The following is a 27,620-nucleotide window of genomic DNA, read 5'->3' on the forward strand; positions in this document are numbered from 1 at the left end:
CCGTCCGTCCGTCAAAGCGTGTCATCGTTTCCGAGTCCTTGCAGCAGTTAGCCTAAAGCTTTATGCTAATCGTATCCACCCGCAAGCGGCAGTTTGTTTGAGTTTAGTCTGTGAATATCTAAATTAATTTGTAATTGCTGTCCCAATAAGGAGTGAGCAATAATGGGGGTGCTGCTCGAGTACCAGAAGGATATGGCGCTTATGTTATTCAAGTATGCTATTTTATTTCAATTTAAATATTCATCTTTATAAATTTTTCACCATTTAATATCCATTATGAATTCAAATAGGTATAGCGTTCCAATCCAGTTTACTTGTCGTCCATTTACTTCACTTTTTCCTATTTATCTTACAAATAGGTTAAATTAATGGCATAATTCATCCCTGTTCTGATTTATCTTTAATTAATTTTTGGATTCTCATCGATTTTGCTGTTATTTTCACTTATGTCCTGTTTTCACGGACATATCAATTTCTTACTCCTACATTAGTATATAATTCTTGTTCAAAACAGGGTTTTATTTTCCACTTCAGTATAGAGTTTCTTTATATTTCAGCCTCAGATAGTTTCTTAACTCTTTTTATACAAATTATAAGAAATCTGACTTAACTATTTTCTACCTCTTCTCTTATAATAAGAGATTGAAACTATTATTGTATTTATTACATTTTTATATTATTCATTTTCTATTATTGCATATTAGCCTACATCTATTATTACATTTTCACCACAAATGTGACTCTTCCAACTTATTTGTAAGAGAATAGTGCAAAGGTTATATTGTAATTCTTGAAATGTAAGGAAACTAAGTCTTCGTTAATCATCAAAAACATTGTCGTTATCCCAAAATACTATTCATAGTTCATTTGAAGGATTTTTTTTCAGTTTGATCATTCAGATTAAATAAATTTAAAGAATAAAGAGAAAACCACTCACTACAGCCGAACCTTGGTACTTGAAAAACAGAATAGATTCGGCGACCTCAAATCTGGTTAATACAAATTAACACCTGATTCGCGTGGAACCGTAGAAATCTAACAATGATAAAAGCAGATAGTTGTTCATTCGGCAAATGAGACAGTCGAACAATTACAAATGGCAAGTTTTATCAGGCGCTACGCACAACTGTTTACAAATGGCAAGGATTCCTGTAATCGCCGTTTAAGGCTGTTCCACTTACCACCTGCCTGAGACCGCCAAGGTGATTCCAAGATTCCAACTGTCTATCAGTAATTATCACGGTCATTTGAAAATTACTGATTACTACCATAAGAGGATGCGTGTCGCTTCTCCCAGCTGCTACATCTATACAGTTCGAAATGTACTCTTTATAGGAGAGTACACTTAATACCGTATAGTAGAATTGTACTAAAAGTGTACTACTTTAGTAGTACTTTTAGTACTATTTTAGTATTGAGTGTACTACTTAGCTAGCAAAGTGTTGGTGTACTTTGTGGCTTTAGTAGAGGTTGTCTTCTCATTCGTTGATAATCCAATTGCTAATAATTGTGTGTGTTTAGTCGCAATAAATCCATGGGTTAGTTGTTTGGAAAGGAAAGGTCACGTAAAAATGGTTTCGCAATAACTTTAAACATATGAAATTGATTATATTGATGCAAGCGAGAGTGACTTTCGATTCTAGCGAGATTTATTTTCCAAATGGCATTGTCTTCTTTTATTGATATTGAACATCTGCTGATTTAGAAACAATTTACAATATATTAGGCTGTAACCGTATTGTAGGCTCTTCATATCTGGACATTGATCTTATAAAACTGGTTCCCAGAAAAATGTTTCTAATCCAGTTGAAATTGATTCTTGATTATTTTTTCATTTTCATCTAAACTAATAAGGATAAACCTAAACTTGAATCTACTACACCTATAATTAAATACACCAAACCTAGTCTATTCTCAAAATAGTAAAAATTTAAATAATAATAAAATAAATTTATCCATCCATCAATCATATTCCTAGAATAATGACATTCCTAAGTTCATTATTTTATCATAAAATTCATAATATAAAAGAGCAAATTATATTATGAATAATTTCCTTCGCTGAGTAGGCACTGTTTCATTGTATCTCGTTCATATTATGGATGTGGAGAGGATTCCTGTTCCATTACTACTGTTAATATTTTCCCATAAGATCTATTTTGAGAAATGTCATCTCAACACTTTTCAGTGCATAATGACGATGTACCCTAGCCCTACAAAAAAATATCAAACTTCTTGTATTATTTATGATATATTTGTATACTCCGATATCGATAGGATATTTTTAATTTAAACTACGTTATGAAGGTCAGCAAAGGTCTAGATGAGAGTTTCAGTTTAGTAGTATACTGTTAGTGCATAGTGTCAATAATACGGTGGCACATATTCATGCGGCCGCTCTCCAGCTCGGCTGATGTAGGTTTTTGTGAATGCAGCGATCACTCTCTCACTCACGTATCGGGTGTGAATGGTTCACTGCTTTAACACGTGCCATTGAGCTTCATTCGCTTGAAAGAGAACGCACCATCATTTTGCAGCTCTCATTCGGTTCCAATCTCGTTGCAAGCCGATTTCATTCAGTCTGCTCTGCTCCTGTTACTCGGTGCTTCTGCTATGAATTTGCCAACTTCCACCTACTTTGCCCTGTCTCTTTCTTTGAATGCATTTATCCATATAATAATACTCAGATCCCAGACGATTAGGCGAGGAAAACCAGATTCAACTCAAAATTGCTCCTCACACAAAATTTTCATATGAAGATGAAATCAGGTTTTCCTCTCAATTATTGATCTGGAGAGTATTCTTTTTAGTTCAAATATCATAGGTTATAATGTATTTAAAATTTCGACTTGGTGAATGGTGCATTCAAAAGTTATCTCTTCCATGATTATCCTATGAGGCTAGTGAAGTTCTAGATCAACCTTATATTGTGAGTTTTCAAATGTTGCTATTTTTTTCTCAAAACAATTCTTTCTATCACTGCTTCCTTCCATCATATTCATTAAATGAATTAGACATCGAATTCATAAAATTGAAGCTTCCATGATGAAGTATAGGAATGTGTCATCTTCATTTTATATTCATTTTTATTTATTCCTGACCATGAATTTTTAGTCATTAACATTGGCCCTGTTTTGGAACTATAATGTTAACGTCATAAAATCGTATTAACAATATTGGTAAATTGTTAGAGACGATCCATTATCCTTTTGATATTAATTGTTTCAGCTGCGTAACATTGTTATGTAACACTTGAATTCTTTAAATATTTTTGATCACTGAACAATTTGTTGCTTTTTCATGGTAAAAATTAATGACATACATTTTGTTGCAGGTGAGTCGTTCAATGCAATCTCTGTTATGATGCTCGTCAATGAAATATGCGTGAGTTGCTTCTTCGATTGACTATTAAATAATCAGAGAGTATAGAAGGCTACAAGGTTCTTTTTAATGGATAACAGATTATAAAACATACAGGTAGTAGCAAACAGGATGAAGAGTATGGTTCGATGAATAATTTTATTTTATTATTAAATAATAATAATTTTCCGATGGATAATAATCTTTGATATTAATTATATTGAGTGCAGAATCTACTTTTTTCATGTTGTTCGAATTTGAAGAATGACTAATAGGCCTATTTAACTCTTCTTCTTATACTGAATTTTAACTCAGGATGTAATTATGTACACGAATAAGCCCAAGGTTCAAGGTTCCCATAACATATTCAGTTGTAAATTTCTTGACTAAAAGTTCATAGTTGCCACAACTTAGTATATTTTTGGAAGAGCTTTCTATTTTTCATGAAAAGTGTACTTAATCACAATAAAAAATTACTTAAAAAGATATTAAAATAAGAAAAATTTTAGAAAATTCTTTTTGTTCTCAGTGTAGCTTTCAACATAATTTCAAAGTAAAGTGAATTAGAATTGTTCGAAATCTTTCAACCTGCAGAACTTTCTCACGAAGAATTTATGGAAGAATTTTATTATGACACACTTGACTTCGGGCACAATGCTAAACCACTTTTTAGACTGGCAATAATCTTTACAGTGTTGGATGAGTAGATGTTCTCGGCTGTCATACCTTTTATTATATCTATAGTTTTTTGGCTGTTATGCCTCATATCATATCTGTAGTTTCTCTCACGTACAGTTCTCTCCCAGGGATATTACATTTTTACGATTTTGGCCCCTTTGCGTTTCCCACTTTCTTTTACCCCAGTGTAACTTGTAAGCCTAGTAGTAAAAGATTTACGAGTATCTCCTCCAAGCTCCCGTTGTATTAAACTGGCGGAAATGTTACAATTAATTGAAAAGAGTTCAATTTTAGATCAGTGACGATTGTGGTGGCTTTCACTTTCTCGTTTTGAATAAAATTTTTATTCACTTCTTATTATTTCCCTTTTAGGTTGAGATGAAATAAGATCTGTTTCTCTAATGAAGTATCTTAGCTCTTTCCCTCTTTCCACTCATGTCTGCTTACTTATTAAATGTTATAATTTTTAAAGTTATCATTTTTTCTGAGTGTGATTGCCTCGAGCTCTCAGCGTGGAGGGAGATGATGATGATGATGATGATGATGATGATGATGAGAGAGAAGTGAACGGAACAAGGGGCCCTTGTTGTTCTTGATCTATGTGAATGATGTTGCAGGGTCGGTTCCCATTGAGAATCTGTATGTTTTTGCAGATGATACGACTCTGGTGACAAAGAGCCAAGACTTGAGAAAATTGGAAATTGAATCCTATGTTAAGATGAATAGTCTGTGCCAATATTTTGCAAATAATAAATTGATGTTGAATGCCTCGAAAACAAATTATATGTGTCTACAAACCCATCAGAGTAGGAGGTTAAGACACAATGAAACACTTGAATTATTCATTGGAGAGGCGGAATTGGTGATCAAGAGCTCAACGGACTTCTTAGGAGTGAAACTGGAGGAAGGGCTGGGTTGGGGGGAACAATTGGATAAGATTGAAAGTAAAATAGCGAGTGGAATTTTTGTCTTGAGGAATTTGAGTAAATTAAATAATAAGCCTCTATTGAAGTCGGTCTATCATTGCTTGGTGGAGTCACATATTACATATTCAGTGGCCCTATGGGGAGCTAGAGAGAGTAACCTTCAGCAAATTTTCATTTGTCAAAAGAAAGCATTGCGCACTATGTTGAGGTTGCATCCACAAACACATTGTAGGGACTATTTTATTGAAATGGGGATTCTCAGTGTTCCCTGTCTCTATATTTTGGAAATGAGTGTACAGTATATATTAGAAGGTGCTCACTACAGACTATTAACAAGACGCATGAATATAATACACGGCATAAGAGTACCACCTTCTCGGAATATCATAGATTGACTTTGTATGATGAAAAACCCAGTTATATTGGTAGAAAGATTTACCAAGTACTACCAATACGGTTGCGGGAAATATTAACGATAAAAGAGTTTAATTGAAGTTTGAAATTATTTGTAAAGGAGGAGTGCTTTTATAGTCTGAAGGACTATTTTGACTACTGTATAGAGTCAAAGACAAATAGTAATTATATACTAGATATAAATTTCATGAAAAATTAATGGTGTCTCGCATTTGACTTTGACTTGCACTTTGACTTGTCTGACGCCGTTGAGGCCAACCAGACGTAATATATATGTATCTATCTATCTATGGAGAAATAGCGACCATTTGAATTTTACTCATATATTATTCGGATCATATAATGAAATATGAACTTTTGAAATTTCTCAGCAGATCATTTCTCTCATAAGCAAATTAGACTATTATTTTGTACACACAGTATTTCTACAAGGATAATCTATTACATTGCAAGTGTGTTTAGAAAGTCATATATAAATTTATAATTTTCCCATTAATGTGTACACCATAGTGCATAGTCACTAAAATAGAAAGATAGCTTCAAGTAACATTTTATATAACTTGAATTAACGTGACTACTATAAATCCAACCGCGGTTAAGAGAAGTAATCTGAAAGCTCCAATACCATGAGAACCAATGAACGAATCGGACATCAATACCATGTTGTCATTTAATCATTGTTAAATAAAATAGAGTACGTGCATCCGGACCTACTAGTTTTTATGCTTTACATATCACATTTCATCATCAAATTTGTTGAATTTGATTTCCCGATTTTTGGATTGAGACCTCGAATGAATAAACTTCTCGTTAAATAGTCACGTGCTCTTTCAATTCTTCCTCTGACGTCACACACGTTTTGTGAGATGTAGCGCGCACGCACGAGAGGGAGAAAATTTTCATGATATTCCCGTTTTCCCGACATCCCTGTGCAGCTGGGGGTTGGTCTGGACCAGAAGGGGAGGCAAACGATCCGGGGCGGGAGGGTCCACCCCCTTGGAGCGAGCAGGCCGTCAGTAGAAGTGCGATCCCGGTGCATGATCCATCGTTTCGTAAACCCTCGCTCATTGGCCTATCTCCTCGACGTTAACCTACTCTTTGTTTATTAATATTGTATATTGCAAATTATTCAAAATACAATCTGTAACCTTTTAGACTGTAAATTATTGACATTAAACAGTTGATTATTAAAAGCTATCAGCTTGTGGGCTGAAAATTGTTGACATGAAAATCGTTCCCCGGTGTGCTTAGTCTGCTAAAAATGAACATCAAGCCTAGTTTCTTCCTGTTCTTGTTCTTGATTGCAATCTATATTAATGATCCTCATCATCGAATATAATCAAGCGCGAAAGGAATTTTATAATAAGGTAAAATGTTGTTATCGCCCTATCAAGTTTATGGAGTTGAAAGTGCAAGACTGTTTTAGAATACGGTATTGTTTTAATTTAAAATACATACTTTTGAAATATTTTCAAACCTTCTTCGTAGTCGATTATAAAACATGAACGATCGATAATATTTTGATTGCATATTGTACTGGAAATTTCTAATTATTGTAATTATTCTAGTAGGAACATTGCTACTTTTTCTCAGTGCACCACCAGTAGATAAATAGTTATAGTGTTATAATGTAATTCAAGACGACGAGAAGGTTATTCATTCGAGGTTTATTGTCTGAAACTACTAATTATTCTGAATTCTGAAACATTACTTGAAAGTTATATTTGATTGATGTTTCTCTTTTTCATGTGAAAACATACAAATTATAAGAGAAATCTTGATTATTCAATAATAATAAATATTGCAAAAAGATGTACAGTAAAAATAATAATTATTCCAGAATAATGAATATTGCATAAATATTATTCTGCAGTATGAAATAAAAGATTTCAAAGTAATGAAGAATAGTGGTCATACCTAAGGCTAGTATTGTCCTGATAAGCCTTTAATATTATTATCTTGGTCTATGTATATTTCTTTTTCTTTTTTATATTATTCTTGGGAAATACAGTGTACTATCAGAAATTTCTACAACCAGAAATCTTATTAGGCATATTTATGAAAATGTTTGCTAGAAATACACTTGTAAACATTATCTATTAGCATTTTAAACTGAATATCTTATTCACTTGATAATTTTTAGATAAAAAATGCATAGTAATTAGTGAATGTAGAATAATATAGAGAACTACGTCCACTTTTAACGTTTGTATACTAAATTATGATAGTAGATCCAAGTAGCATCCTGTTGTCTTGATTAAATATAAATAGCATTCACAATTCAAAATAAACCAACCAATGAACGAAATGTCAATATTGTTGATTGCACTATCCAAGAGTTGAATAAGTGGGAATAGTATTTGATAAGAGTTTGTAGAAGAAATCTGTATGTTTCTTATAATTTCATTAATCACCTTCAATTATTGCAGTGTGGTTCCAATTGATCCAAATTGGTTAATTCGTAGCTAAGAATATAAGCCTACATGAATTTAAAATCTAGAATCTTCCATGAATTTCCAGTAATGCTTGCTGTGCATCAGAATATGTATTAAAATTAAATGGTGTCTCGGTTGAACTAAAGTTTTTTGAAAAAAGAGTTGTAAACGTTGAGGAGCTGGGCTGGGGAGAAATTGAACATCATTATTGACCTCGGTGAAGAGTATGGTACTACAGAAACTGGTACCGCAGCGTTGGCAGAAGGCAAGACCGAGGAAAAGGTTTGTTGCTGCTCTAAATAGCTAGTATTTTTTATTAATCAATTCAAACACCCCAAATTCCATTCATTTGGGACGCTGAATGTTTCTTGGATCCCTTCATATCCCAGAGGCTCGAAAACCATCTTGAATTATCATACATTTATTCAATTCATTTGTCAATACAATTCATAAGTATGTAGTTCATCTATTAATAATAATAATTTGATTGAATTCATGCATTAAACAATAATTATGGTGAAAAATAATCCATAAAATTCTCAGAGAACATTTTTTTTATTACAATGAATAAGATATCCAATTTCAACAAAAGGTCGAATTTCTAAGATTTTCATCTTTATTATTTTGAATTTGTCTAGATTCAACAATTGTATTTAAAAGATTGTCTCTCAAGATAGTTGATAATATATTTTAAGAAACTCGACGATTTAGTAAAATTGGATATTCAACAAAAAATCAAATTTCTAAAATTTTCATTTTTATTATTTTGATTTTGGTATCTTCTTCTTGTGATTCTCGATTCATTGTTTCAAATCCATATTATGAATATAATTATTATACAAATACAATAGAATACAGAGTGGAACAGGGAAAGGAGAAATCTTGAATGTTACAGTTTACAGGTCTGTAGAGTCGGTAGATGTTCGAAATTTTGCACACTTGATGTCAACACATTGTCAGCTATTAATCAAGGTCCATTGGATTGGTTTGAAACGTGTAATAGGGGTGAGAGAATTTTATAAAAAATAGTGCCATACAGAGAATACTTTGACGACATTAAGGTATTCGACGTCATGAATGTATCCCTGTTGGGCTATCTATCCTAGTTAACACAGAAACAACAATACAATACAATTCTACAACAATACATGAACTAAAGAAAAACATCTCAAACGAAATCACTGCCATTTCCCAAGATTTGCAACACTGTAATTTTATTCCAGAGTTTCCATAACATGCACAACAGGCTGCAATATTGAAAAGTAGTGAAGCAATTTTGGACATTTTGATTGTGGGACTATGAATGGCATGATCGAAAAGTGGTCGAAAAGACATTATTTCGAAACTTCCCGTTTACTTGTACCACCCACGACAGGCTGTGAACGCCGAATTCGAGCACATCTTTCCGATGTCATCTTGAAGAGTAAAGAGGTGATTTTGGACATTTTCAATGTAGAAAAATAAATTACGTAATGTATAGAAGCAATTTCATAAGTAATCTACTAGTTTCATGAATTTTCACGAGGAAATGGCATTTCAAAATTGCTCGTTTCCCTGCCCTACTTTGTGCTATAGAAAACATCTATAAGTCAGCTTCACAAGCAATATTGTTCAACTTCATATTAGATCGGTATGTTGTTATCATATAAATTTCATCCACTATGTTCCTTGAAATTAGTTAAAAACTGATAAAGGGATAGGGGGATATCTACTTTGTTTATGGTTATAAGTTTGGTTATTGTTTATGGTTTCAAGTTTATGGTTATAAGGCATGAGTTTTACTCAAACAATGAAATGAATTTGTAAATTATTTTGATTACAGTATACAGTACTCCGATGCTTCACACATCTCATAACATTTTTCAATTCATTCAACCATCATTTTTCACTTTCAGTGTATGTTGCATGCATTTTATTTCAGGAACTGGTTAGTTCCTCATCCTGTTTCTCACATGTGAACTTGGAACGGTAGACACTGTTTCTCAAGTGAATCGACTTGTTTGTTTAGGAGGTTAGAAGATAGGGAGTCTCGCGCTGATTAAAATTGAGGAAGCAATGTGTACTGTGTAGTGTTGAGGCCTGTGAAGGTCTACGCACTGTTTTTAGGCATAGGCCTACACGTAATTAAGCGTTGAAATGACGGACGTTAGTTAATTTAACGCAGTGATTATCTTGTTAGATGTTTCTGCAGTAATTAATTTTGGAAGATGGTAACACATTTCTCACAGTAATCAACAGTTGGCCGTAACGCACTATTCATAGCTGCTGCATTGCTTATACTGTAAAGCGGTTATTCTTTTTAAATGCATTATTAATAGTAAAAGTGGATCTTGAAGGGAAGTAGTCCACTGAGGGGGCTGTCATATGCAGTATTTGCTTTAATCAGGTTTTACGCTCAAGGATATTTTGAATTCAAGATAAAATTAGGTTAATTTGAAAATAGTCCAGAAATAGAATTTCTGATTCTGAAAAATTATACCACATTGAGATTTGATTCTGATGCCTATATAGCTCCATTTTTCACCTACAATTTTTGTTGGTATATTCGAAAACGTGTATGAAGAATTAACAAAATGTGAAAATGTTTGAGTTATACATTGTCAATGTTGGAGTAGGCCTACATGATAGCTCGATAGCATTTTTTCGATATTACCTTTCTCTGTTCTGACGATATATGAGTATGCACCTTCAAATTGAACGTCTTAGACTTCACCACTACAACTCTTCAACACAGATCTACATCTACATGTCTTGAGTACTCAGTAGGCTACGCCATAGTTCAACTGTGTACTCCATTTGCTTCTTTTCACATTGAAATGGACATTGTCTATCCACATAATTTGGAAGGTTATTCTTGAACTTTCTTTCTTGACTTTTCTCGTTGGCTACCCTGTGAAAAACTTGGTGCTTTCAGCTTAGGTAATGTACCAGAATGCATAAAACTCCAGAATGCTTTCCCCTCCAGTAAGCTATTCCGACAAAACTGATATAATAACTCAATTATTCAACTCTGTCTTGCTCGTTGTTTCGTTCTTCTGCTCGCTTCTCCATTCATAAATGATCCTCCTCCTCCTCCAGTGATAAAAACCTGGAAAAATAACAAAGTTATTTGTACACGAAGAGAAAATTAGTGGAAATGCCTAGCTCTCTAAGTGGAAGAGAAGCTTTTGTCCGTACTCTGGTTGATTGCGACTGAGAAAAGTTGGAATTGAATCGGAGCAGACAAGACAGTCGTGTTCGCTCTCGTTTTGTCGGAAACTGCAAATGAACAGTGATTTGTTCATTTCTCAAAACTAGATTGAGCTGAGAGTTTAAGGGAGCTTAGTGCTTCAAATTATATTGTCTGTCTATTATTCTGAGTTACAATCTAGTCCTAACTGCAAGAGATGTTTCAAATTCCCTCTTGGGGAAATGAATTATATCTAGATAGAAATAATATTGCTACTGTATATTTAATCCGCTGTGAGAAGCGCCACAAATACAAGGTTTTTGGCCTAACTTCCTAAACAGACTCCTATCCCTTCTCATGCCGACCTTACTGTAGAACAGAACCACAGCATTATACGATCTATAAGTAGCACTAAAGTAGTAATGTTGTGTTCTAGCGTAATCAGAAACATTATTATTCCTCAGTTCTATTCTATAATTATGTTGTAACGTTATTTTGGGGTTACATGTGCCCAGCTGACAGTCTGTCGGTAGAGCATGAGATATTTGAATATTTTTGATATTTTGACACCTGCTGAAATAAAAATACCATATAATTCTTACCAGCTCTTCGATGAGCTCAAACAGTTCTCTGCTTTCGCTGGCTGCAAACGTCGGCCGCTTTAACAGTTCACAGTTTTTGTGACTGATTCTGTGTACTCCGCAAATATAGATGCAGTAGAGATAGACAGATATAAGGGCTCTGATTATCGTACTAGACAATGCGGTACCGCCACTAATGCCACCCGCCACCATTCGCCAAAGTGGTCAGCAATGAAAAAATGATACCGAGCGGAATCAAAGGCGATACTCTATCAGAATACCTTATAAATTCTATTAATTTATATTGCTCTAACTTAATACTATGACCTTTGAGTTTCTTCAAATCAGATATGTTGGTACTGGATAATTTACATAAATCTCAGGAACGTATTATTTCCAAAGACTTAATAATCAATGCTGCATATTGCTGATTTATCCAACTTATTCGGTGAAGAATACAGTTGGTTGGTAATTTTAATGATAGGTCAATTATGATAATAAAATAGAATATAACAAGATAGGTCATGCATGGAGATAGGATAATAAATAAAGGGTACACCATTCAATATACACAAAAATATAATTACATGAAATATCAACGAGCAATAATAAAAAATAGAGCAACAAATATAAAAATAATATGAGAATAAATATATATTGCAAAATATCACAGACTGATCACTAATGATTGACTTTGCTTTTTAGCACAAAATATTACCATGTGCTTCATTAATCAGCAAACATATACTTTTAAATTATACAGCTCAGTTATCAACTTGCTACTGCTTGTCGAATAAAATTCATGAATCTTACTTCCAAAAATATGAAAAATATAAATATTAAAAAATATCCCAGGGCTAGGGTTCGGCCTCTGGTGGAAATCAGATAAATCAATTTATCTTATGAACATGAGCTTCATAAAAATCTTTATAATTTACTGATAAAAAAGTCTGTTAAGGGAGCATATAATATAATATCAAAAATTAATAAATATTTCATCTGTGCATACTTTAACATGTAAATCTCATGGAGTGTTCTTAATAATATTCCCTTTATGTTTTAAGACTTACGCAAGTTTTGATATTAATTTTAATATTTAAATAACCCTTCGACGAGCTAGCTTTATTTAATTGTGATTATTTCGAAGCACTAAGGGCCCCCTTAATAACTTTTCAATTGAACTCACGTGTTGATTTTTACAATTATGATGGCGTTCCAGATTCGTTTCAATGTCCTAGGCCTTTCTGGTGGGCTGCTGTCGTCTTCTCCAATGGGAATATTTAAATTTAGTGACTAATGTCATACTACGATCTCACTGGGTCTTATGAAATTAATTTTTAATTATTCAACTTTAGATTTTTAAAATGTACAATTATTTAAAAAGGGATCTTGTGCTCTATAAATTGGTGGCTGTTCCCGGTGACCTCTGGCAAGCAAGTGGGCTTAGATCTACCTCTATTCTTTTCACAACCACACTTCCATATTTTTGAATTTGCATATAATTTAAATATCCACTCTGATTGGTGCTATCCCTAGCCTCACTACTATGCAATAATGTGATTCAATATAGTCCATGCTAATCTGCTAGGTTACAGCATAAAGAGCAAATATTTTAGTTTTAAATAATATTAATTTTGTATCTGTTACATAAATCTGAGTACTGTATAGTTTACAAATTCTTATCATTTATATAATAAATAATGTATATTTTTGAATTAACTTGCTTTTACCGCCGGTCAGTTACTGTATTTTGATTGGCATATTCTAAAATTACAAAAATGCATTCATGTGCTGAGTAAGATATATCCAATTTCCTTAATATTTTTATTTATTTTATACATTTTGTCCATGCTCGTATGACATAATAAATATTTTTATATTTTCTAAAACGTTTTTTCTTTCACATTGACATGCCATGCTTGTTACTAACCCTCTCATCACAGTTTAAGCGAATGCTATTTCTATGCAACCAAATTTGCCACAGGTGTCTGGCTAATTCTTAATTTATATGGCTTGACCAATTATTTACCAACCAGTAAGTATCAAAGAACCTAACCTCAAAAATTATTATTTTATATTATCAAATAAATTTATAACCCCTTGGAAGAGACGATTCCGGCTACCCTATTCCAGGACCACATGGAGTGGATCGACATCGGCGGCTTACAAGAAGATTTTCGACACGTGAGTGATAAATATTGAATTAGTGATGGGCGCCCTAGTGCTTCGAATTAATCTAATAATCAAAGCTAGCTCGTCGAAAGGGTTTTTATTATAAATTAAGAATTAATAAGAGTAATACTTGCGCAAGTAAAATTTAGTATTAAAGGTATTTTATTAAAGAAAAAAGATAGATCAATACATTTCAGAAATTTCTATTGAATCAAAGAAGTATAAAATCTAGGCTATTAAAACATATGCATATGATATTTAAATTTTGCAATATAATTTGCGATAGTTTGTTATAGCTCTAATTCACTAGATGAATGGCTCTACCTATTCCGTCAGGTGCCGAATCTTGCACCCTGAGATAAATATATTCTCAATACAAAGAAATCTACTAAGTACTAGAGATTTTAATATATATATATATATATATTTGGATTATTAGTGGCTAATTTATCAAGTTGATTTTAAAGAACATATTTTTTAATTGAATTGTCCAAGTCGACAAGTATTAGCAAGCGTATATCGCAGCTACATGCAAAAGAATGCATATGATTTTAAGATAAAGGCACATGGTAATGATTCGTGCCATAAATCTAGAATATAAAGTTAGCCTGTGATATTTTACTGATTTCATTATTGTTCTATTTTTATATTATATTTTTCTATCGCTCTTATATATTTTTTGCCTCGATCTATTTTTTGCATTATTTGTTTAATATATGTATGAATGTTTATGGTGTGCAATTTATTTTTATTCCTCAACACTATAGTATAAGTATCATATTTATATATATTTATTTTTATTGAATTACAAGAGTTATAGGAGAAGCCCATACCTAGGCCTAGAAAGATTTTATGAGACTGAATCCTATTAAAAAACCACGACCTAATTATATGATTATATCAAAATCTCATGCTTTACCGACTGATGCCAAGCAGGAGGCTAATCGTTATTTAATATAAAGAATAACGTGACAAGACCTATAAATTATTTCCATTCAAAAAATCTTCTTACAAATATAAGAGAATATACAAGAAAAATATCACAGATTGCTCAATTAAAACTCTTATTCTGCTTAATAGCATCAATTAATAACTTTCATGATTTTTGTATCGGCATACATTTACAGATCCCTATAGCTCAATTATTTGACTCGCTTCTGCTTATCAAATTAGAATTTTATACTCAATATTCCAATAATATTTAATTTTTATAAGGGATTCAGTCTATTGCTCTCGTGATGGCTGGCGTCTTGGTCGGTCTCTGGCAAGCAAGTGGGCAGTTGGTCTTCCCTATTCTCTCTCGACGATACTTCCGACTCTGAATTTGCATAAAATTTAAATATTTTTTCCTATCGGTGGATTTAAAATAATCCGCGATGATGCAATTTATCATTGCCTTATAGTTCATATCACTAGAGCATATTACTATCTTAAAATTGAATATTACTTTACTGTACTTTTTTACTATTTTTATTCTTAACTCTTATTTTATTCTAATTACATTGTTCCGTACATGCTACAACAATTACAAATTTTTATAATTTTAATAAAGACCACGTGGAGATTTTGAATTAAATACCTTTTAGCGCCGAGCGAATATTGTGCTCTGATTGGTAAACAGTAAGATTCGGCTCGAGTGTACAGAATGTATCAATGCGCGTAGAAAAATTAGGCCTTACTTCCTTTTAATTTTTTATTATGTTTTTGTATTTTATATTTGCTCACATATATTAATAAACATTTATCTATACTATTCAAACATTCATATCCTTTATTTTGCATGCTATAAATATACGAAACCCTCTTGTCCTCGTCTTAATGAATGCTACCTAGATGCAATTATTTTGCTAGCAAGTATCTGATTAAATTGTAGATGTTCGGCTTGATCGTTATTGACATTGCCGACAAGCAGTGTTTATATAGAACCTAACCTCAAATTCACACAATATTATTAATTTATTGAATAATTGAGAAATTGATTTTCATTTCAAATTGCTAGCCATAATCTTAGCCTTCTAGTCGTTATCGTCTTATCTATATCTTCGATTGATAACACCATTGGTGACAGATATTTTTGTTTTTCTGTCTGAGACCTAATAGTTCATTTCATTAATGAAGTTTGGTATCAAAATGTGCCGTGACAATCAAGTTAGGAAGAATTTGAAATTTAACTTGAAAAATATTTCTCCACCTGTGTTACATAGAACTCTTGAGCTATTTCCTGATAAAATAGAATGAGGAAAACATATTAACATTTCTTAGATATTGATGACTGCATCTTTTACGCCGGGTTGAGTCACCTACCGACACGAGGCAGACACGTAGCGTAGTGCATTGAGCATAGATTAATTTATTCTCCAATGTAATTAACATGAGAGTATTCAACATCTAACAAGTGAAAACACAGACTTGGAACAGCATATAACATTTAATTGGAGAACATCCTCCTTGAATTTCTGTATCTGGTAGTGTCAGTACATTTACTCAATAAAAGATGAGAATATTTTGTTAAACTCAATTAAATTCATAAAAACAATGTTACTAAACCTATTGTATAATCCTAAGTTCAGATTAATCAATCATGCCTATGCTATTATATTTTAATAATGATTTGTATCCTTGAAGTATCAAGCTTTTTTATGTACTTCCTGGTCTCTTTCCTTTCTCATTTCACCAGTGTATGTAGACACAGCGATGTTTCAGAATGCTTTATTTCTGTCGTGCATAACAATAAAATGAGTTGTGGATTTTTAAAGTTGAAAGCCCGCCCATGTGAACTTGAGCCTATACATGTTGGAATTGTTTGCAATGCTTGAACATTAATTTATTCCTACCTTTTGTTCCAACAGCATAACCTGGCAAGGTTCAAGTAACGTTCATTAGAACGAAATCATCTCTGTTCTATTTGACTGTCTTCTTTCTAATTTATTCACCTGGCTGGCTTATCGTTTGTTCTCTCTTTCGTGCTGCATTTCATCTGCCAGCTCAAGACATGAAAATACAAAGCAACCGAATCTAATTAATAACTACTACTGCGTTCATTAATAACATTAGCTTTCATGGAGACTTTTCTTCCTTATTCTTTCTTCGGTTGAAAGAAAAAGGTAGTGGTTTCAATCCGTATGAAAAAATTCTAGGTTTGCTGTTGTAATCCATCCAAAACCAGAATCGCTCTATTTTCTTGTCTGAAATGCTTGATGCAGCATAGTTCAATTTTGGTCTGGGCTCATTCTTTTCAAATAACAGCATTCTTTATTTGCTATTATCAATAAACTCATTTATGCAGTGACTTATCTCTATCACGAACTATAGCTATTTGTGCAACTTTTGTTCGAAACGTGTCATTGCCAAACAATATAGAAAAAACATTCATCGAGTTTGGCAAAACGTTTGCACATCAGTTGCACACAATATTCTTCCCAACAATCAAGTTATTATCACCCTCACATTATTATTAAAACTAGTACTGATATCCAGGGGTGCCCACAGCATGTTTTGATGTCGCAAGTTGCGACATGAGGCTGAATTTTGGGGGGGATTTTTGGAAAAAAACTAGGGAAAATGGGGGAGATTTTTCAATATACAGTTTTCTAAGTACCTAAATGGATACCAAATTTTGAGAATTTTGGGGGGGAATTTTGCGACATGAACCATTGGGGGGATGGGCACCCCTGCTGATATCTATGTCATCGTGCGCAAAACACGTCCTCATGGCATGCTGCAGAAATCAGCTTTTTGCAAACAGTTTCCAGTTCAGCAATGACTAGTTTTGCGATCGAGTGTTGGGAAAAATGTTTTTTGTGTAACCATTCTTTCCAAATGAAATTTTAATCGATAATAGGGGGTTTATCCTCTCAAGTCCTGGTCAAAAGGCGCAATCATGCACGATAGAGGAATCTAGTTATGTAAAATCGGATTGACACAATAGAATGAATTAGTGAATCAATAAATTCTAATTTTTTAAATCAAGTGTTAGTTTTCTGATTGCCGCTTAGTGACAATGTGTCAGGCCCGCCGCAAAGTAGACCCACGCTAATCCACGAATAGTACGAAAAGCAACCCATGCCGTGGGATGTTTTGTAAACCATTAAGCTATTCATAATCAATCAGCTGACAAGTGGATTATTCATTGCATATATTATTATCATTTCACAGATGTCTGGAGAAGCCTAGCAATGGTTTACAAAACATCCCATGGCGTGGGTTGCTTTTCTACATTTCACAGATGTCTGGAGAAGCCTAGCAATGGTTTACAAAACATCCCACGGCGTGGGTTGCTTTTCGTACTATTCGTGGATTAGCGTGGGTCTACTTTGCGGCGGGCCTAGACTAGACTAGACACCTACAAAGTCTTCTTTCAATACAGTATTAATTTCTCATGAATGAGAAATTCCTGCTATGCCTACTGATTCCTAAGTATACAGATCATTCTTATGTCTCGGCACTCATTCATTTCCAATCGATAATAATCGGCTCCATTTCTCAGCTGTTCACTTTCTACAAAGTTTCAATGGCACTCGTCTCATTGACGAATGGCCGTGTCTCATTGTTTGAATTTACGGCTCAAAGAAAGGGAAAGATCGCTGGGCAGCAAATAAATCATCGGATTTCCTCAATTCACTTTTTCACTCTTCCTACTACTGTAGCAACTAATCAACTTCAAGTGAAACGATAACGATTATTGAGTATTTAGCTGCCGATTTTCTTCGCTTTCACAAAGTGCGTTGGAGTGCAGTTGTTTAAAGTTTAAAACATTCCTCGGTCATTAAGATATGTAGTATGAAAAAATGTCAAAATATACTGCATATGAAATCTAGAATTTATTATCGGCTGGCAATATTGGGACGTGGTTAAGTCAGACCGGGTCAAATAGTACTAAGTTCCGCAATTTTATTAGAACAGGAGTTAATTTCAAATTCCTTGAACGTACTTAACAATGTAAAAAGTAACTCAGCGTCATCAAGTAATGTGGATACAACTATTTCTTTACCCTTAAAAACTTTTGATTTGGTGTGAAATTCCACATTTTTCTATGCTCATAATTTTCTATTACCCAGAGTTCTGTAGTTTTAACTTGTGAGAAGCATAGAATGTGATTAATATTCTACACTCTTAGGTGAGGACATGCAAATAAAGTTTTTTCAGTTCAGGTTGCATGCACCGCATTTCAGGTCACATTGCCATATTATGATATTTTAGACAATGGTTCATTGTCTCTTTGTCTCTCGCAATAGATCAACTGAAGAGAATTGGTGTTGGTGGGCTCAAATTTGTTATTTTCGAATCGAATCAGATCACACTGTGTTGAAAATTATATGATTTAGGAATGATTTTATGTAGAGAAAGGGATAGTTTAATATAATCAGACAACTATCCAATCCAAATGATCGACATGTCTGGAATTTAATCTCTCAGTAATTGAAACAGAAAATTGTATTTGTTTCAAATCTTTCTTAATCCATAATCTACAACTCACTTGTACAATTCAATTTCAAATTGTTGCATACATCTTCAATGTATGCAACTTCAATGATAAGTCAAATTCGATTTCATTTATGTTGTTCACGAATTGGTGACTCAACTTGACCCAACAGCTACTGCCATCTATTTGCCAGATTCAATTATTAGCTAGGTTTCGTACATTCGACTTTCGACCAATCAGGATTCAAAAGAGAGATAGGCAGAGCAACAGTGTAAAGTTTTATCAGTGGGCAAGTATGAATCATTCCATTAATTTTATTTGTCCTCAGTTTCATAACTCATCTCCCAAATAATGTCCTCCCTTTGGCTGATTATCAATTAAGAACATGAAAGTATTTAAATCTTAGCCTCAGATAAATGAGAACTCTATTTGAGTAGAAATCAATAACTGAAAGCTTTTACAACAGTGAAATATCCTTCATTTTGTGGAATAACGTATCCGACATTTTTAGGAACTCATCTGACAAATTTTCAGCCTACCAGAAGCAATAAAACTCCCATCAATTACTCATTAGAGTTTACTTCAGAAAAAATATTCGAACTTCTCTGTTTGAAAAGGAATTATGATATTTAATTAGTAATTACAATCTTGTGGTAAATAGGAATATTCAGTGAGAATATTATTATGAACATTACATACTATTTAGTGAACGCAGTAATATTAATTCTCAATGCTTTTACATTAGGAATTAATACTACCATAAAACCACACACAAAATCCTCAGTTGATCAATAATAACTAGATAAATATTCAATGTCCCATGGTCCGAGAGCTTTCTCACTATGTGATGTCACGTTTGACACACAATAAAATAATTCAGTAAAATAAACCATCTTAGATGGAATTAGGAAACTAAAAAACAGTCAGCCTAGTCAAGGTAACATTCTTATAAAATTGAGTCTTCTTTTTGATAAGAAGTACGGCTACTATCGATAAAGCGATAAGAGATCAATGAAAAGATCTAATTATGTACTAGTGTAAATTCTTTGGCAGAAATAAAATTATAAAATAACTTAATTTGTTTATTGGCCGATCCAAAAATATCAATCTATATGATTTGAGGTTGGAATTCTTATTATAATTTAGTAGGTCACAACATGATCTCAGATCAACCGGCAATTTATTTGATTTATTGCTCGAGCAATCAGCTGACCGACCATACAATATTTTACAATACAACTATTGTAAAATAAATAATATATTTTATTTTTTGTAATTGTATAAGTATTATATGTTAGGGTAAGGTTTACATAATTGAAAAGCAGTGATTATTATCAGAGACAAGAAATAATATACTTATGCTTATTCTTTATCTATGTTATTATGCTACTTTGAATATTTATTGGTATGTAAAAAATATGAAAAACAAGAGTGTATAGAGCTCACATAAAAAATAAATTTATTCATCATTACATTATCATTTATTAAGATTCATTTAATTGAAATTCTTATGGTATATTATATAATTTATTCAAGCATGAACTTATTCACATATCGTGTAACAAAAAGCTGGGGAAACCCTGAATCTCAAATAGCCACTCATATCACGTCTTACAAAGACTTGAAAACCAATCAGACAAGGGCTTACAAATTTTAGAGGAAGAGATTAAAATTTTTCTAGGAAGGCCTCTCTCTGGCTTGTGATTTTGACCGATATGGCAGCATATGAGAATAGGGTTCTTTTCAAATATTTTTTAGAAGCATCAAGCCAGTCCCTTTTCAAATGTCCAATTATTTGTAATTAATGTTTAATTATTTGTGAACTCAGTGAATGTTGAAGAGTTCTTAATTGTAAATATTCCCATTCATAACTAATACTGATAAAAATTATACGCGATCTGGACCGTACCTTAGCCCAACAGAGTGGAAAGGATTTGGCTAATTAATTATTGGAGATAATTAATTGTTCAATGATAACTTCAGCGAACATCGTTTGAGGGAGTGATAAAATTAATGAGCTCATTAACCAGGCCTTTTAGTGAATTGGGGAATTATTCAAAAGCGCTATATAAATTTTGAATCAAGCTTGAATACTTCGCAATGTGTCAGACACTACAGCATATTTATTAAGAACTCTTTTCATAAATATATTTGAAATCTGTAGGAGGCTTACTAACATGCATGGCACAAATTCATATCCCTGAGATTTAAATAACTATTTTGTTAATTATTGATAGTTGATTGAAATATATTTATTGAACCTATAGTCTGAACAGGTTCCAATTTGCTAAATTTTGAATCGACCTGAATTTTCATATATCATTATTAATAGGTAAATATTTTTTATAGCAAATGGTATTGTAAATACTAACAACTCCTGTGAAATTAGAGATATTGGAAAGCCTATTTACATTGGTATATATTTCATGGTGATATTCATTTATCTATGGGAATATATTTGTGTTTTTTGTCAGCATACAAAGTGTTCCATCTCATGATATACAGTTTGAGCTGTCTTGGTACCAAGCATTCTCGTTGTGCAGCATTTGCAATTAATGAATAATTAAAAATTGATCTTATTTGGAGCAACTATTACTTATCATCCTTTGATGATAGTCACATTCTTCAGTCAGCAAATATGTACTGATAATTATGGTAGTAAGTCTACAATATATCATATAAGGATCCAGAGACCGTCAAGAACTGGCGTCGTAAGTAATAAAGAATTTCGAAAGGATAAATTAGTGCACACCTGTATTCATGATGAGCATTTTGAAACTCAATTAGAAGAATAATAGTTGATTTTCATTATTCTTGATTGGATATGGTTACTGTAAACCAGTCACTGACTATCTGTTTGATTTCTTTCCTGGTATTCTACAATATCTTCAAGAGAGCAGCGGTAAGAATTATTAAGTATCAGCCGTTAAAACCCATGGTGGTCTGTTATTGTGAAAATACTCATGCATCTATCACTGAGCTAAAGCTGTGGTCAGAACCCCTGTATATTTGCGAGCCGGACGGCCTTAATTTTTGCAAATTTATTTGCAAGCTAGGAATCATAGTGCCAGTATTGGACATCCCACAAACCCAGTTTCACAACTATTATAGAGTTGCTTCTCCTGTCATCACAGAGTATCACTATATCCGAGAGATTGGTATTGAGATAAATCGGAAAATCGCTATACCATAAATAGACCTTATGGTAATTATTCTTTAGTATGGTGTGGAAATGGTATGGTAGACCATTGTATAAGCATGGTATACCATGCTTAAATGTTTGAATGCATTGTCAGTTTTTAAAAGTAGTTAAGAATTCCATATCTCAAAATATAAATTAGTCGATCTTGCTCCCAACAAAACGTTCTTCAGACGGTCAAAAGCAACCTATACAAACTAAACGTTGTTACAGTCCATTAAAATTTCTGAAATTGGTTCCTTTGAGGAGTCGAAACTAATCAGAACGAACAAAGACAGCTGTAGGGACTTGGAACGTACAATTACTTGCCTACAAACTGTCGTAAGGTCGTTTGCTACCTAAACACAATCGTGTCTTTACAGGAAGGAAAAGCCTGTTTATTATCATGCAAATTTATGTATTGAAGTGACGGTTGATTTCCTTGTTGCATTTAAGTTCAAGTCGCTTATTTCGTTAGTTTTGAATCACGTCACTTCAGTAGGAGTGTGGAGTGTGGGGAAACTCAGCAGTTAGTCTCATATCTCATCTTGAAGATTTAATGAGTGACTTAACATTCCAGTTAGAAGGGTTTGCTAGAAGTGAGCTTCTATCCTACCAACTAGGAATTCACTTTCCTAGTGTTCGGAACCCACCTAAAATCTATCCATCTCTCATCATCATTCCTTCACTTACTCTCAAACCAGCTTAGGCCTCATTTGGGTTTGGTCCTTGGCAAAAATAATTGGTCTTGTTTTAAATCTCTTCACTCTTCACTCTTCAAGTGAAAATTTACCTTAATTCAGAAGATTCAATGATTTCATTTAATTCTTGAATTTGATAAGATTTGAGTGAATTACCTGATCTTATTTCTCTGACATTGAGTTATTTACCTGATAAAAAATTACACGAATGCTTAGATAAACCAAAAAACCGTAATACCTCGGTGTGTAATAATACTTCTCCTCGGTGGTTACTCTCGTACTTTACATTCATATCAGTCTTATGAAATAAAATAGGAAATAATATTCCTATTCTATTTTTGTTTTCTTATTCTATCCTCATCCTCTTCTTATCCTCTTTGATCTTATATAAGGGCAATTTCATTTTTAAATATTAATTACAATTAATGTTACAGAACTGTAGTTGAAAGGAATACAATCAATATTCATTATAATGAGGGATTCGTTATATCTGGGTTTTAATATAATCTACCTATCGAACCATTCAGTTATTGAACTGAAATTACATTTTAATCTAACATTGGATGCGAATCAACTGTGACGATAAATGTGATGGCGAATATTGACTGTTACAAGTTACTAATAATCAAGTCATCTAGTGAACGATGCAAGGCTCGAAATGCGATTTGACTCATTGGCGTGCATGCGATTGATCTGCTTTAATTGCCTGACCTGGATACGGCCAGCCAGATCCCGGTGAGAATCCATTTCCCTCCATTCACCCTAATCCAACATCCAATATTGAGTGCATCCTCCCCCCCCCCCACAACCCTTCTGCTGATTGCATTGGATGCGATCGATTGCAGTGTGCACCGACAGGCAGCCTTCCACTCTTTCTTGGCTTATGCTAACTAAACTAGACTACGATAAATAAGTTACTAGAGAACTAGATCTCTCAGACGATCTTTCTCATCGATAAGGTACTCGAAGTTAGGGTGGAATACTAGATGACAGGATATGAATTATCAATTTTTATTCATTGAGAATGATGCCAACATTCATAATCTCTAGACTCTTAGGTTACGTGGGTGATTGGTGGAATGAATAAATATTTAGGTAATCTGCGAACTACCTAGAAGTGATTGCACGTGAAAGACCAGTGAGAGAACCGACAGCATGGTGCTTTGGATTACAGAGACTGGTCTGTCGGCGAGGACAATCACTAGGGCTACCCCTGTCAATAGTATATAATTTGAATTTGATAGTGGATCGTTATGACAATGTTGAGTTTATATGCATCAATTGAATGAGAATACAGTAGTGAAGACGATATTGTGGTTGTGAAGACTATAGAAGTTCGTATTGAAGAAAAATAATTTAAATTGTTACGAACAACTTATTAAAAAGTTTGAAACTAGTTTGAAACCAAAAGTTTGCAAAATTGAAACCAATTTCAGTTGTACTATTATTTACATAGTTTATATCTAAGTAACTTTAGTAAATTGTTTTTTTTTTGTATTAAATGAAAACTAATTGAGACAATTTCTCATATGAATTCTCAACTCAGTCACTCACTTAAACTATTGAACTCATTCTATAGTTACTGGTAATTCAATAATAATTGCAAAATATCAGGACTATAGGACGATTCTTCATCATTCTAGTTTTGGGTATTATTTGAAAATGAAACGGTATTGAGTGGAGTTGTGAGTTTGAAATGTTGATGTTTGATGAAACACTCGGACGCGACCTTTCAACGTTTCACTGCAAATCTCCGAGTTATGCAGTTAAAGTTTCAGATGCCTTTAGTTCCAACCGACTATTCCCTTCTCTGTTTTACTATTCTTCAGCACAGCTATTTGTTTTCGAGGTCTTCCCAGTTTTCCTTTGTTTCCCAGGGGGATTGTTTGTAATGCGGGAGCTACCCCAACACTCATACTGCGTTTTCTGTTGCATTTTTAACATTCTACTGGTGTGGTATCCATCGAACCACTGGGTATGACATACAAGAATTCTATTTACGGCACACTATAACTGGTATCTAAAAGTGATCAATCATTTAATTGATTTTTGTAAATTTTAGAATAGGGCGAATAACTAAATGGATTATTTTTTGTGAACTAAAGTTACAGTTCATTATAATTCTCATAATCCTTATACTTCTCATAGTTTTTACAGTTCCTGGAGTTTTCCACTTTTTTCAATATGGCTTTTATCGACAGAGAGATCCATTTGGATGTTCTGCTTACCGCATTACCCAATGTCATTTCCCACACTCAAGTTTATAGGTTATATTTATATTGAGTTCTTATGCTTTCTCACTAAAAATTTGCACTTTCACTTCCTGAGTTTCTATTTTATAAAGTTTAAAATTAAGAAAACTTATTTCTAAGCACAAATTCACATTTAAAAAGCAAACAAATATTAAATTTTGATAATATTGAAGCTTAAAATTTCATATAACAATATTGTTTCCATGGCAACTATTAATTTTATATTATAGGCCTAGTGATCCAATAAGAAAGAATCATTTTCAAATAATTTGAACTTCGTTCAGTTAGATCAAAACAATTCAATTATTTAAATTGTCATTCATGTTTTATTGTGGTTACTGAGGTTATAAATTGTTGAATAATTGCCTGTTAATTGTAGTACATTCTTCTTTCACAAGACAAGTGACCTATGAGTGAGTATCAGTTTATAGAGTAAGTTACTAACAGTTTATTATCAAGAGTAACTTACTTCAGTCTTTGATGAAAATGAAAATTACACGAATAATTCAACGGCACCAAAGACAACTACTATTTGAAGGAGTTCAATATTGTCTCTGGTACTGTTGTCTGAAACTATAAAGTCTCACCTCTCAAGTCTGTAGGCAACAGCTGAGAGGTGAATGAAGTAAGCTTCCGAGTTAACACTGTAGGCCTACTACTCCATCTCCATCTCCATCTCCATCTATCCCCGGTGATATCTTGTGGTAGGAAAGAATGTTGTCTCTCGACAGTCACGAGTTGGGAATGCTGTCCCCCACTCCCCATACCCCATCCAAGGCCAGTTCTGCCTTTCACCTCCACTGGTGAGGTCATGACGAACAAACTAGACATAACCTTACTTCTTAACGTCTTAAACTACATAGTGTACCATCATAAGTTTCATATTCTTATCAAAACAGAAAGTATTCATATCACTGTTATTGAAAAATAACAATGTTTTGAATTCCGTTTATCTCATTTCTGTGTTCGTGCCTCTGAAGAATTATTGCTAGAGTTGAGTTGTGATAAAGATTTGATGAAGTGAATATCATTTGATAAAGAAGTAGTTTGAAAGATGCTTGGTGACATTTTCATGATAGTGATTCTACAGTGCTAGTAGTCTACATGCTCAGTCAGTGTGTGCGTGGAATTAGTTATTTTCTGGACTCACTTACCTTAGGTACTAAGTCTGTTTTTAGATCTACGCCAGTTTTCATTTTGTGATTAATATTAATTTTAATGGAATTCTTCAACATTTTCTCAAAAAAAAATCCTCTTTTAGTCATAATTAATTTTAACTATATAGTAAATAAAAATCATATTTTTAATAATAAAGAAATCTTACATTATGATTACTCTAATAATATTATTCTACATTTTTCTCATGTTCTATACGAGGTCAAGTCTTCTATCAATCATATATGAAAATTTGAATTTTGGGTCTTTTGTATGCCAAGCTTGACAATACGATTCATTGTAATAGGATTTTGATATTCTACTCATGGGTCTTATTCAATATTCTAATAGGATCTCATATTCTACTTTCATGAATAACTGAGGATTTTAGAAATTCACTCAGTTTGATTGTTTGTCCCAATTTCCACCTCTTAACCAAATACTCAGGGCCGGATCCAGGGGGGGCAGCGGGGTCATGTGCCCCGGGCGCCGAGTTGGAGGGGGCGTCAAATTATAGCCACCATTTTCTTGTAAAAATAAATAGGTAATAAATGCTTTGGGCGTTTATATCTGACGTAATTGTTGATTTGAAGTTTCAATGGCGTGATGTAGTCTCCACGCACATTCTAAATTTATTTCACTCAAATATTTTGGCAAAACCAACAGAACAAAATAAAAGGTATTTTTATGGCTGCAGTTTAGTTCCGCTGTATGAGCAAGGGTTGGCAACATTATTACATATTTATAACACTTCCAGTTTTTGTGGCATCTGGAGAGAGAAGTTTCATTAAATTTAAGCATCATAAATATTTAACAAGAAAGTGCTTCTTTTGATGAAATAATAAACACATTCTCAGCAAAGAAAGCCCGAAAAATTAGAATTATTTGAGAACTTAATCAAATACTGATCTTGTGTATCTATTTTTTCTTGTAACTATATTAATTCCTCTATTAACTAACTTATCACTTCTCTGCATAACGCTTTAGCTTTACTTATGCCCGGTTGCAGAGTTGTCACATAAAGCTAAAAACAGTCTCTTATATCTTACGATTTTCTCCATTCATTTATTAATCTTAAATTCTTGATCAATTTCATAGCTTCACATGAAACTATGATGCATCACATGAAGGTGTTTTAGGAAGAAGATCCCAAAAATAATAATCAGCTTTGAAGAAT

The 27,620-nt window shown here is 33.1% G+C and overlaps 1 protein-coding gene across 12 annotated transcripts in view; it reads left to right on the forward strand.

The window, feature by feature from the left end:
- Positions 1–27,620, forward strand: part of LOC111049797 (ecotropic viral integration site 5 ortholog) — a 215,355-nt gene that overhangs the window by 101,289 nt on the left and 86,446 nt on the right. The window contains exons 1-2 of one of the 12 annotated variants that reach the window (XM_039430519.1): positions 6,399–6,745; positions 7,899–8,095. The exons of 6 other annotated variants lie outside the window; for them this stretch is intronic. In XM_039430519.1, the coding sequence (XP_039286453.1) occupies positions 8,040–8,095 (56 nt within the window). In that variant the 5' untranslated portion in view covers positions 6,399–6,745; positions 7,899–8,039. Of the gene's footprint in view, positions 1–67; positions 213–6,398; positions 6,746–7,898; positions 8,096–26,109; positions 26,448–27,620 lie in introns of those variants that run through there. 5 more of the 12 variants (XM_039430521.1, XM_039430523.1, XM_039430524.1 and 2 more) reach the window with 5 other exon arrangements.

This window comes from Nilaparvata lugens, chromosome 6 (assembly GCF_014356525.2).
Source record: "Nilaparvata lugens isolate BPH chromosome 6, ASM1435652v1, whole genome shotgun sequence".
Taxonomy (NCBI): Eukaryota; Metazoa; Arthropoda; class Insecta; order Hemiptera; family Delphacidae; genus Nilaparvata; species Nilaparvata lugens.